At 45.3% G+C, this 12803-nt stretch overlaps 1 protein-coding gene across 6 annotated transcripts in view; it reads right to left on the bottom strand.

Moving 5' to 3' along the window:
• Positions 1-3022: 3022 nt before the first annotated feature.
• Stard9 (StAR related lipid transfer domain containing 9) overlaps positions 3023-12803 on the bottom strand; it is a 98428-nt gene continuing 88647 nt past the window's right edge. For 5 of the 6 annotated variants that reach the window (XM_042276019.2, XM_042276023.2, XM_076570455.1 and 2 more), the window contains 10 exons: positions 12580-12777; positions 12013-12196; positions 11521-11658; positions 5343-5460; positions 5118-5239; positions 4856-4920; positions 4539-4741; positions 4297-4376; positions 3965-4152; positions 3023-3550 (listed from right to left, as the gene is read on the bottom strand). In XM_042276019.2, coding sequence (XP_042131953.2) covers positions 3418-3550; positions 3965-4152; positions 4297-4376; positions 4539-4741; positions 4856-4920; positions 5118-5239; positions 5343-5460; positions 11521-11658; positions 12013-12196; positions 12580-12777 — 1429 coding nt within the window. In that variant the 3' untranslated portion in view covers positions 3023-3417. The remainder of the gene's footprint in view (positions 3551-3964; positions 4153-4296; positions 4377-4538; positions 4742-4855; positions 4921-5117; positions 5240-5342; positions 5461-11520; positions 11659-12012; positions 12197-12579; positions 12778-12803) is intronic. The other variant, XM_042276021.2, reaches the window with a different exon arrangement.

Below are 12803 nucleotides of genomic sequence, written 5' to 3'. Positions count from 1 at the left end.
TTCTGGAGGTCAGAGGGTGACAACCTGGAGTCAGTTCTTCTTCCTTTGTGGATCCCAGGGCTTAAATTCAGGTCATCAGGCTTGGCACTGAGCCACTATGACAGCCCCTGGAACCAGTGATTTTGATAATGTGCTTTATCCCTGTAAAAACGGTCTTGTTTTGGGTGTAAGACTCAGGCTCTAATGGAAGTATCAGAAAGAAGGTGCTCAGTGATAAATGACTCTTGAAGTCACATGCAAAATATTTGCATGCAACATATCTTAGAGGAAAAGTCTGCTGCTATCAAAAAGGCCTCTGACCTCAGGAAGGTTAGGTCAGCTTTTCTAAACTACACCCCAGTGCTACTTACCCACTGGTGTATATGCCTCTCCTCCTCCCCTTAACTCATTGAAAATGCCTGAGCATCAAAGTGTTTTTTCCAGGTCTAGGACTGGGCCCAGGGGGCCTTGCCTCACACGTTAACCACAAACTCAGACTGCTCAGTTCTGGCAGTACTGGTTATCAAGCCTAGGGAAATACTCTACCAAGCCCAGTAGACAGTCTTATAGGTCAGTATTATAAGGGTGTGGTTGAACCACAGCCCTGCCTCAGAAAGCTATGGGCCCTGATAAAGGTGAGCAGTAGGCTAATGGCCAATTCTCATGTTGTGTGGGAAAGCCTGAAGCCCCCAAAACTGTTCTAACTGAAGGACTCAGCCGTGAAGCAAGCCTTACGATGCAAACTTAGAGAAACTTGCTCAAAACCCTGATGATAGAGACAGGCAGCTGATGGACTAGTGAGGGAGTGAGTCATTCTCCTTTCTGTACACCAGCACCCTTTTTTGGGGGTGGGGTGTGTGTCTGATTTGCCTCAGAACTTCCTTCTGACCAAAAGCAGTCTTCTGGATTATAGTTGGGATATTTGTATTGTGGACCAGTAGCCTTGAGGCACATGGAACTTTCTAGAGATTAAAAATACTCAGCTCTACAACCTGGCCAGGAATGGGCCCAGCCTAGGGTGATTCCCATGCTCTCCAAAGCTGACTTTCCTTTTGTCTTTTGCAATCGGAGCAGTGCAGGCCCACGAATACAGGACTACACAGTGGTCAACTATTGCTTAATACATAACAGCATAGTGTTACAACTACTTTTTTTTTTTAATTTTTAGAGACAGGGTTTCTTCTCTGTGTAGCCCTGGCTGTCCTGGAGCTCGCTCTGTAGACCAGGCTGGCCTCAAAGACGTGCATCACCGCCACTGGCTGGCTCTATCTTCTTAAATACATTCTTGGGTTTTTCTTTTTCCCTCCTGTATCCTTCAATATGTTATCTAGAGATGATTTAACTATGTATAAATAATTATAAGAAACTTGCTTGAATCTCTTTTGATCTATGGTTAAATATATAGATGTGGGACATGAAGCTATAGAAAACTGACTCAGGTCTCATGTGAGACTTGCCATCTTATTCTCACTAAGCTACCTATTTAGAGTCTTAAAATAGCTGAGCTTGTAAGAAATACCAGCATATGCATGTAAACAGAAAATCTCAACCCTAGATCATGAGTAGATGCTGCCATCATAACCCTCAAGGGTTATTTTTCTTTTGGTTTTCGAGATAAGGGTTTCTCTGTGTAGCCCTGTCTGTCCTGGATCTCACTCTGTAGACCAGGCTGGCCTCAAACTCACAGATCAACCTGGCTCTGCCTCCTGAGTGCTGGGATTAAAGGTGTGTGCCACTACCCAGCTATTTTTTCTTTTCTTTTTTTTTTTAAACAAATATTTTGACTTTTTTGGTCAATAGTCTCAGTAAGGCACTTACATGAAAAGAGGCAGAAACTGGGCACAGTGGCTCACTGTCTTTAGTTTAAGACTTGGAAGGATGGGGCTACATAGAGTGAGATCCTGACTCAAAGCAAAAAAGCAAGGGAGGGAAGGAAATTGGTAGGCATATGTATTAACAGTACATTAGCAAATGTTGCTAAAAATTAACCATAAAGATAAATTCAAAAGCAAATTTTAAAAGTCAATTGGTAATATAAATTCTCTGCAAGATTTTTCTAATCCCTTAAAGAAATTTACCCTTTAACCATTCATTCTTCTATCTCCATAAGAGTACCTTTTTCCACCAGACACTTGGAGTGACAGGGTTTCTTTGTCCTTAAACTAGGTCTCTAGACAGAGATCCACCTGCCTCTGCCTCCTGCGTGCTGGGATTAAAGAAGTGCCCACCTCCTGGCAATAAAAGGAATTTCTTATTCCTACCATTTCCCAATGAACATGGAAAATCTTTAGTGTTCAGCCAGGCCAAAATACAAGAAAAAAATCCCATTTCCATTCTATCATATTAGAACAGTTAAGCTCAGTACTTCAAAAGATGGTCAATAGTTATTTTTGTTGGTTGAGACAGGGTCTCATGTATCCTGGGCTGGTTCCCTGAGGGTGAGCTTGAACTTCTGGTCCTCTTGCTTCTCCTTTCAGAGTGATGTAGGCATGTGCCACTACACCCTACTCATCAATAGATTCATTTATTTATTTTTGTTGTTTCTTCAAGACAGGGTTTCTCGGTATAGTTTTGGTGCCTGTCCTGGATCTCGATCTGTAGACCAGGCTGGCCTCGAACTCACATTGATCTGCCTGGCTCTGCCTCCCGAGTGCTGGTATTGAAGGTGTGCACCACCACCGCCCAGCCAGTCAATAGATTTATATAAAAAGAAGTGGGTTCCAGGTGTAGTGGCTCATAATCCCAGCATTGGGGAGGTTGAGGCATAAGTGTTGGCACAAGATCAAGGCCTGCCAGAACTTAATCCTCTCCAAGACATTCTGTCTGAAATCCCTCTTACCTTGTTAGCAAGCAGCATGTAGCTGCCCCTACCCATCACTGGTCCTCAGGCCCCACACCTTGTCTGTTTCTCCAGTGGTCTCGGTCTCCCATTGTACTGAGCTCAAGGTAGACTGACTGTACCAGTGACACACAGTGACCTAGGAAACGGTGTGTGTGAATGAATAGTGAACACTTGGTGACAGAAAACAATTCTGAATCAGAGTCTGGTTTGTGCAGTTGATTCTTTAAACTGGTTGGGTGTTTTCTGTTGCTCCATCACAAAATGGAGCTAAGTGTTGGAGGCAGATTCAGAGCACCCTTGGCTAGTGCTTGCCTGCCAAGGAGGCTCCTTGCCAAGGCACTGCAGTCTCCAGCTCTGCAGGCTGTGCTTTTTCTAGTCTTGGAACACTTGGTGTGTCACTGAGTCCCAGAGGCAGGAGATAAAGGAAGAAATCCTAAAGGTGAGTTGAGTTTCATTGGACAGCCAGGAGATTGAGGCCGCTCACTCTTCCGAGGTGACCAAGTCCTAAGTACTGCGGGGCCAGTGCCATCTGGATAGTTGGCTACCGCAGGCAGCCTGGGCTCTCCCTGCTCCAGGGTAGAGAAGCAGCTATAGTCTCAGGTGTCGTGGACCGTGGAGCCAGCGCTGCTAACTGCCGAGGAAGGACGCCAGCCTGGCCACAACCAGCGGCTGCTGTTTGGTAAAGGAGCTAAGAAGATGAGGAGGGAAGCCGGGTGCGCCCAGCTCCACCTGGAAGGAGAAGGAAGAGGTGAAGGTGCAGACAGACCTGGAGCAGCCACTCTGCCAGTGGTGACTGGACGCACTTGGGCTCCTGGTGTGGCTCTAAGTCCTGGCCTTCCCTCCCCGGTGGCGAAGGTGCAGCTGACCTGAGAGTGGAGAGCTGTACAAGGCGGGTAACTTAGGGCTCTGCTGCTTCCAACAGTCCATCTATTTCCTAAGGACACTACGGTCAGCCATAGGTATTAAGTCAGTCAGTCTCTGGGGCTGGGAGCGTCACAATGACTGTAAACTTGCTCACCCCTCGCTCTTTGATTCCCCTTGCTGTGAGCCTACTCTAGCCAGGTGGCCTGGCAGCCAGGGATTCTGTGCCGCTGGAGAGAAACACCCTAAGGTATGCCGTGAGACAGGGTACAGTGCTGTCACCTGGGCAAGGAAGATGACTCGTGTGATTTCTTTCCCCTCCATGATGGCAGGCTGCAGGACCCAGGCACTGGGCAGGATCTCTCCTCGGACCATTTTTCTGCTGGGTCTTGGCATGGATGTGTCATACACAGACTGAGCTGCCATGATTGACAGGTGCCCCTAGGGACAGAGATACATGTGAGTCCTGCCTGTGTAATGACAAAACGGACAGGTTTAAGTATAGTCAGGATGGTGACTATAATCAGCCTTTAAGCCACCCTACCCTGGTGCCCGCTAATTGCACCTCAGCCCAAGTTCATCCCCAAACATTTTACCACCAGCAGTATAGGCACCTCTTTGGCTTCCACGCAGACACAGCAGAAATCCCGCAGCTGCTTCAGCGCACACATTGTGGTGTCACACACCAAGTACACTAGAAGGACAGACAGATTCCATGCTCAAAGCCCCCTCTCACTCCATTCCTAGATCTCCAGCACAATCTTGCCCAGCAGTCTGGAGTTCCCAGCAGTGCTACTCCAACCCTCTACCTCTGGCCTGGCCAGGCCTTCGGAAGCCTTCGAGCGCTTGGACTCACCCAGGCTGATACTGTTGGACACTCGCTGGTGCAGCCTTGCTGTATGGATGGGCTTGTGGTACAGAGGCCACAGAGTAGGGTCACTCACGGCTGCCCACACATGAGAGAGTGGCTGGGACACCACACCTGCACCCAGGAAGCCATGTCGAGTAGAAGAAAATTCCTTGTAGTAAAGCTGCACCTCCTGTTCCTCACCCTGGTAGCTGGGGGGCACAGGAGACAAGAAAGGAGGCTGTCAGCATGAGGTGTGCCAGGAAGCCAGGGCAGAGAAGGAAAGAATGACAGCGGAAGGACTGAAGTACTGCGAAGTAACTTACTTCCAGCCAGCTGTTGCCTGACGGCTGAAGAGGTTGTGGAGATTATCTGAACAAGCAGCCATTACCTGGGGTCAGAGGGTAGAAGCCAAGTCTCTAGGTTCATCAGTTCTGGCTAATTTTTACTAAATGCCCATTTGTCAAGATGAGTTCTTGAAGCTCCCATGCCTTGGTGGTCCTAATCTGCTTGGCTCCTTTTCCTCCTCCCCATAATAAGTCTGGCTATAGCAACAAGAAGGGGAAAGAAGTACACACACAGACTCACATCAGCCATTGAGGTGTTGACAATGTGTTTCGCCAAATCCTGGTAGAGGGAGAAGAAACTGGTCCCTAAACTGGATAGGCTGGAGGGAGAGCAGCCGCCACTGCCCAGGGAGGCTCTGCGGCCTGCAACAAAGATAAAGCACCAGGGTGGTGGGACAGTGGTATGGAACCAAGGGTCTTGTGCCAGTTAACCCCACAGCTACCAATCCCCAAGCTTCCTACTCACTGTAAGCTAAGCTCTTCCAGGCAGACCCGGTCAGGTACAGCTGACTGTTCCTCACTGTGGACCGGCCCCGCCAGTCCCCTGTCCAAGTGTCTTGGAAGTCTGGTACTTGAGTGTCCTCCTACAGGAAAGAGATACTTAAAACGGGATCCAGAAGCAGCTTCCACCAGAGATTGTGATGGAAGTTCAGGAGGCTAGATGCTAATGTGGCCACACTACTTGAAAGGATTAAGAAGGTGGGGCCTTGTTGCAGGAAGAATGTCACTGGGGATGGGCTTTGAGGTTTCAAAGGCCCATGCCAGGTCCAGTGTCATACTCTCTGGATCAGAATATAGCTCTCAGGCTGCAGAGATGGCTCAGAGGTTAAGAGCACTGGCTGCTCTTCCTAAAGGTCCTGAGTTCAATTCCCAGCAACCACATGGTGGCTCACAGCCATCTGTAATGAGATCTGATGCCCTCTTCTTTGTGCAGGTATACATGCAGACAGAACGTTGTATACATATTTTTTAAAGAGTATAGCTCTCAGCTACTTCTCCAGCGCCATGCTTGCCTGCCACCATGCTTTCTGCCATGATAATGGACTAAGCCCGAAACTGTAAGCAAGCCCCCAATTAAATGCTTTCTTTTGTAAGGGTTGCCTCTTAACAGCAGTAGAACAGTAACTAAGACAGATGCCCTCAAGAGATTATAGCAATAGGTACCAGCCAAGAAGGCTTCATTTTCCAGGCCACAGGTTTAAAGGGTTGATTGCAGATCAGCTCCCATCTCCAGATCGACAGATCAGGTCTCTAACCCCTAGGCCCTACCCATCGGAGTCCCAGAGACCAGACAGCTACCTTTCCCTGCTCCTCCACCAAAAAAAAAAAAAAAAAAAAAAAAGGCAGACAAAAAAACCTAACCCCTACGAACCTAACAACCACTAAAAACTATAAGCACACCCTGCACCAACTGGGAACAACTGCTCCCAGAGACAGAACCCATTAACACTGATTTGACTAAGCTGCTCCCGAAGAAACAGAGCCCAACAGCACCAATTTAACCAAGAACTCCTAGTGAACCAAGACTAAAAATTAGAACAAGAGAGGCACCCTCAGACACAGACACTGCCTGCACCGAGCAGAGGAAGAGATGAGTAGACGCCAGTGCAAAAATACAGGCAACAACATAAAGACCTAGATGACAACACCAGAACCTAGTGATTTTACACCTGCAAGATGTGAACATACCAAGACAAGAAACAGAAGAAATCAATCCTAACAATGACTTTAAGAAGATGATAGAGGCCCTTAAAGAAGAAATAAAAAATTCCCTTAAAGAGATGAAAAACTCCCTTAAAGAAGAAATAAAAAAACTCCCTTAAAGAGGAAATAAAAAATTCCCTTAAAGAAATGGAAGAAGGGGGCTGGAGAGATGGCTCAGTAGTTAAGAGCACTGGCTGTTCTTCCAGGGGTCCTGAGTTCAATTCCCAGCAACCACATGGTGGCTCACAACCATCCATAATGAGATCTGGTGCCCTCTTGTGGTCTGTAAGCATACATGTAGGCAGAACACTGTATACATAATAAATCTTAAAAAAAAAAAAAAAAGAAAGAAAGAAAGAAATGGAAGAAAAAACAAAACAAAAAATTGGAAGAAATCAAAGAAAGCCAAGAAGAAGTAATTAAACAGATGAAAGAAAAATGAAATTGAGACAATAAAGAAAACACAAGCTGAGGGAATGCTGGAAATAGAAATCCAGACTAAACAAACAGGAACTACAGAAACAAGCATAACCAACCGAATGCAAGAGATGGAGCAGAGAATCTCTGACACTGAAGACACAATAGAGAAAATAGATTCGTCAGTCAAAGAAAACACTAAAGACAAAAAAGTCATAACACAAAACGTCCAAGAAATTTGGGACACCATGAAAAGACCAAACCTAAGAATAATAGGCATAGAAGGAGGAGAATAATACCAACTCAAAGACAGAAAATATATTCAACAAAATCATAGAAGAAAACTTTCCTAACTTAAGAGAGAAATACAAGAAGCTTACAGAACACCAAATAGGCCAGATCCAAAAAAATAAAAATAAAAAAAAGTCCCCTTGCCACATAATAATCAAAACACTAAACATACAGAACAAAGAAAAAATATTAAAAGCTGCAAAGGAAAAAGACCAAGTAACATATAAAGGAAAACCCATCAGAATAACACCAGACTTCTCAATAGAGATTATGAAAGCTAGAAGGTCCTAGACAAATGTTATGCAGATACTAAGAGACCACGGATGCCAACCCAGACTATTATACCCAGCAAAACTCTCAATCACCATAGGCAGAGTACACAAAATATTCCATGATAAAACCAGATTTAATCAATATCCTTCCACAAACCCAGCCCTACAGAAAGCACTAGAAAGAAAAATCCAACCCAAAGAAGCTAAACACACCCATGAAAACTCAGGCAATAGATAATCCCACACCAACAAACACCAAAGAAGGACAACACAACACGACCACAAAAAATAACAGGAATTAACAATCACTGGTCATTAATATCCATCAATATCAATGGTCTCAACTCACCTATAAAAAGACACAGACTAACAGAATGGATAAGAAAACAGGATCCATCCATCTGCTGCATACAAGAAACACACCTTAACTTCAAAGACAGACACTACCTCCGAGTAAAGGGCTGGGAAAAGGCTTTCCAAGCAAATGGACCTAAGAAACAAGCTGGTGTAGCTATCCTAATATCTAATAAAATAGACTTCAAACTAAAATCAGTCCAAAGAGATCAGGATGGACATTACATATTTATCACAGGAAAAATCTACCAAGATGAAATCTCGATCTGAACATTTGTGCCCCAAATACAAAGGCACCCACATTCATAAAAGAAACACTACTAAAGTTTAAAACGCGGACTGGAGAGATGGCTCAGTGGTTAAGAGCACTGACTGCTCTTCCAGAGGTCCTGAGTTCAATTCCCAGCAACCACATGGTGGCTCACAACCATCTGTAATGAGATCTGGTGCCCTCTTCTGGCCTGCTGTCATACATGCTGTATACATAATAAATAAATAAAATCTTAAAAAAAAAGTTTAAAACGCACATCAAACCCCACACATTAGTGGTGGGAGATTTCAACACACCACTCTCACCAAAAGACAGATCTACCAGACTGAAACTTAACAAAGAAATAAAGAACCTAACAGATGTTATGACTCAAATGGACTTAATAGATATCTACAGAACATTCCATCCTAACACAAAAGAATACACCTTCTTCTCAGCACCCCATGGAACCTTCTCAAAAATTGACCACATGCTTGGTCACAAAACAAATCTCAACAGATACAAAAAAACTGGAATAACCTCCTGTATCTTATCGGACCACCATGCCTTAAAATCAGACTTCAACAACAACAAAAATTATAGAAAGCCTATAATCTCATGGAAAAAAAATCTATAACAAGCAACAAGACTGAAACTGTAAACAACAAAGAAAAGTCCAATACTGGATGACTTCATTACCAAATTCTACCAAACCTTAGAAGTTAATGCCAGTGCTCTTCAAACTGTCCCATAAAATAGAAAGGAAAGAAATACAACCAAACTCATTCTAGGAAGCCAGTACCCTCCTGTTACCAAAGCCAGATAAGCACACAACAACAAAACTATAGGCTAAATTCTCTGATGAATATAGATGCAAAAATTCTCAACAAAACACTTGGAAACAGAATTTCAGAATACATTGAGGAGCTGGGAAGACGGCTCAGTGAGTAAGAGCGCATGCAGCAGCCAGGCATGGTGGTACACGCCCTTAATCCCAGTGCTCGGGAGGCAGAGGCAGGCGGGTCTCTTGAGTTCAAGGCCAGCCTGGGCTACATAGTCAGGACTACATAAATGAGACCCTATCTCAGGAAAACAAAGCAATCAAAAAAGACCATGTGTTGCTTTTCCAGAGGACCCCAGTTCAGCTCACAGTATCCATGTGACAGTTCATAACTGTCTCTAACTTCATTCCCAGGAGATCCGATGCCCTCTCCTGGCATCTATGGGCACCAGGCACACACATGGTATACATATATAAATTCAATCACACATGCATGCACATAAAAGTAAATTTTTTAAAAATTCAATATACTATTAAAAACATCATAAAAACAATACCATCTATAATATGTGTTTCATTGATTTATTTTGTGACTAAAAATAAATATAACTAAGAAAGTCAAAGATCTACACAATGAAAATTGCAAAACAATGAAGAAAGAAATTGAAGACAGGCACTGAGAGAGGCCCAGAGGTTAAGCGTACTTCCTGATCATCCAAAGCATTTTCCACTTCAGTTTCCAGCACCCACATATGCTTGAAACTATGCACACATTTACACAAACACATGTGTAAGTAAAAAAAAATTGTTTTAAAATCTTTAAATTCAAATATGGAACTGCCTCCCCAAAGTTCATTACTTGAAAGAATTATACCAATACATGTCCATGACACTCAAAGCAATCTATCCACAGATTCAGCATAATCCTCATCAAAATGTCATATAATTCGTATGGAAATATACTCCCAAATAAAGAAATCTTAAGTAAAAAGAGCAAACAAAGCTGGAAGGTTCATAATACTTGATTTCAAGGCATACTACAGAATCATGGGAACAAAAACAGGATAGTGTTGGCATAAGTACACTCTGGCCCCTCAGCCCTCTTGCTCTGTGTTCCAGCCACACAGGACCCTGCTTAGCTCTTCCCACTCCAAGCTTCCTAGGCCTCCCCTCTCCCAACACCAACACCACTCAGCTCTTCTCGTCACCATTCTAGTCTCAGGTCAGTCTCCTCAGGAGGTCTTCACTGACCTTGTGGATTTGGACAAACTACCTATTACACTGGCTTAGCGTTCCTTCCGTTAGCTCAGTGCTACAACAACAACGAACAAGCTGCTCACCATTTCTCTCTCTAACAGTCTTAAGTCTCAAACAGTCTAAGACAATAATATTTTACTTACTACCTTATCCTAAAATAATATCTACTATTTTGGATAAAATAAAAACTTAAGTTGGGGCTGGAGAGATGGCTCAGTATTAAGAGCACTGGCTGCTCTTCCAGAGGACCTGGATTTGATTCCCAGTATCCACACAGTGACTCACAACTGTCTGTAACTCCAGTCCCAGGGGATCTGATGCCCTCCTCTGACCTCCGTGGGCACCAGGCACTCAGGTGGTACACAAGCATACCTGCTGGCAAAGCCCACATGCAAAACAAAAACAAATCCTGCTGGGCATGAAGGTACATGCCTTTAATGCCAGCACTCAGGAAACAGAGGTAGAGACAGGTGGATTTCTACGAGTTCAAAGTCTACGCAGTCTACATAATGAATTCCAGGCCAGTTAGGGATATATACAGTGAGCCCCCGTCTCAAAAAAATTTTTTTTGAAAGATTTATATATTTATTATGTATGCAGTGTTCTGCCTGCATGTGTCCTTGCAGGCCAGAAGAGGGCACCAGCTCTCATTACAGATGGTTGTGAGCCACCATGTGGTTGCTGAGAATTGAACTCAGGACCTCTGGAAGAGCAGCCTATGCTGTTAACCACTAAGTCATCTCCCCAGCCCAATAATAAATCTTTTTTAAAGGACAAAACATAAACAAACAAAACAAAACAAAACTGACCGTGTACTATTTTATTTGTTTGCTGGCTTGTTGTTGTTGTTGTTGTTGTTGAGACAGGGTTTCAGTATGTAGTTCTGTCTGTCCTGGATCTTACAATGTAGATCCAGAGATTCACCTGTCTCTGCCTCCTGAGTGCTAAGATTAAAATCCTGCACTACCATGCCCAGCTGGGAACCACCCAGGTTCCATTTCTGACACCCACATTATACAGCTCACAACCACCAGTAACTCCAGCTCTGGGGGGATCTGATGACTTTGGCCTCTGTGGGCACCAGTACTCACATGCATGTACACACACACACACACACACACACACACACACACACACACACACACACACACACACAATTAAAAATGAAGACAAAACTTTAAGAAAAACCACAGAAATGCAAGATTCAAAGGGGAGGAAGGCAGCCCTAAGGCAGAGGGCTCAGCTGAGACCTTGAGAAGAAGGCACGGGTCCTACACACACTGTCACCTCCGAAACGTCCTCATGTCTGTCCACTCACCTTAACCTCTGGGGACTGCAGGTGGCCTGAGAAGGCTGGGCTGCTGTTGTAACCAGATGTGATGCCAGAAGACAGGCTTCCATCAGAGCTGGTGCACAGGGAGCTCGAGTTGGCTAGAGTTTGCAGTTTTTCCTCTTCCTGGGAAGAAGACAGAAAACTAGCTTCTGATGGTACACCCTCACTACCACAGTCTCCCCACAACCTCCCCTCTCCCTCCACAGCTGCTACCACTCACCTCCCAGAGCTGCTGCTGTAGCCTCCCACCTACTTCCCAGAAGCCACCACTCTGCATGCTTCCCCTCGTCCCTGACTCCACATAGAACCCTCTTCCTCCCATACTCTGGCTGTGACCAGAGTGATGATCCCCGCTGTGGGCTAGAAGCAGAGCCCTGCACCCTCCAAGTATATCTACAGACTCACAGGCTGCCAGAGTCTAAGAGCTGGCCCAGGCTCCAGGCCTGTCCTCCAGCAGAGGATCGCTTCCTCCCTCACCTTCAGCAGCTGGGAGATGATCTGCTGTCGGATTCTCAGCTTTTCTTGTTCAGTCCGCTCCCTGAGCCGATCCTGAGCCTGAGCAATCTCTACCTTGGCCTCCTCTCGGGCCTGATGATAGTCTTGAAGCATCAGCTCAATGTCAGAGAGTGGGCGGGCTGATCTTGATGCTAGTTCTGGGATCCTAGGGAAGTCCACAGGGTGAAAACACTTCTAACACGATGAGTGTGTAAAGTACGGTCCTGCCCACCCCAGCAGGTTCAGCATGCCCTCCTGCTGTCCACAAAGTCATCGTTCTACTTCCTTATGAGGCTTCTAGAAAGGGAGGAACACGCCATTCTAAGACCCAGGCACCCAGACTTGCACAGTATACGAGTCCCTCTGTCTAATGCTTTCCCACGACTTCTGTCTGCCCATCTCCTTCTTCACCCCTAGATCCCCTCCCCTCCTATACATCCTATTTCCATTTGCCCCAGACTCCTACATCTACCTCAGTTTATCCAGAAGCATGGAAAAGCCTCTGGGATGTTCAAATTCTAGTCCCTGCTCCCACAGATTCCCCCTTACCTAGTGGTCTCCACGATATCCTTCCTCAGCTGCTGCAGGTATTCTCGGCGTCTGCTGGGCAGGTCAAGTTCCCAGATGGGAAGATCCTTGCTGGACAGGAAGCCGAACTGTTTTTGGGGACTGAGGCTTCTTGTGCGACGAAAGTGATGAAGGCGCTCAGCCCTCTCTCTCCTGAGGATCTCTATCGTCTTTTTCTGCCTGAGACAAAACGTGATTGGTCCACT

This window comes from Peromyscus maniculatus, chromosome 4 (assembly GCF_049852395.1).
Source record: "Peromyscus maniculatus bairdii isolate BWxNUB_F1_BW_parent chromosome 4, HU_Pman_BW_mat_3.1, whole genome shotgun sequence".
Taxonomy (NCBI): Eukaryota; Metazoa; Chordata; class Mammalia; order Rodentia; family Cricetidae; genus Peromyscus; species Peromyscus maniculatus.
The sequence above is the reverse complement of the archived record's forward strand: the minus strand, read 5'-3'. Positions and strand labels throughout refer to the sequence as shown.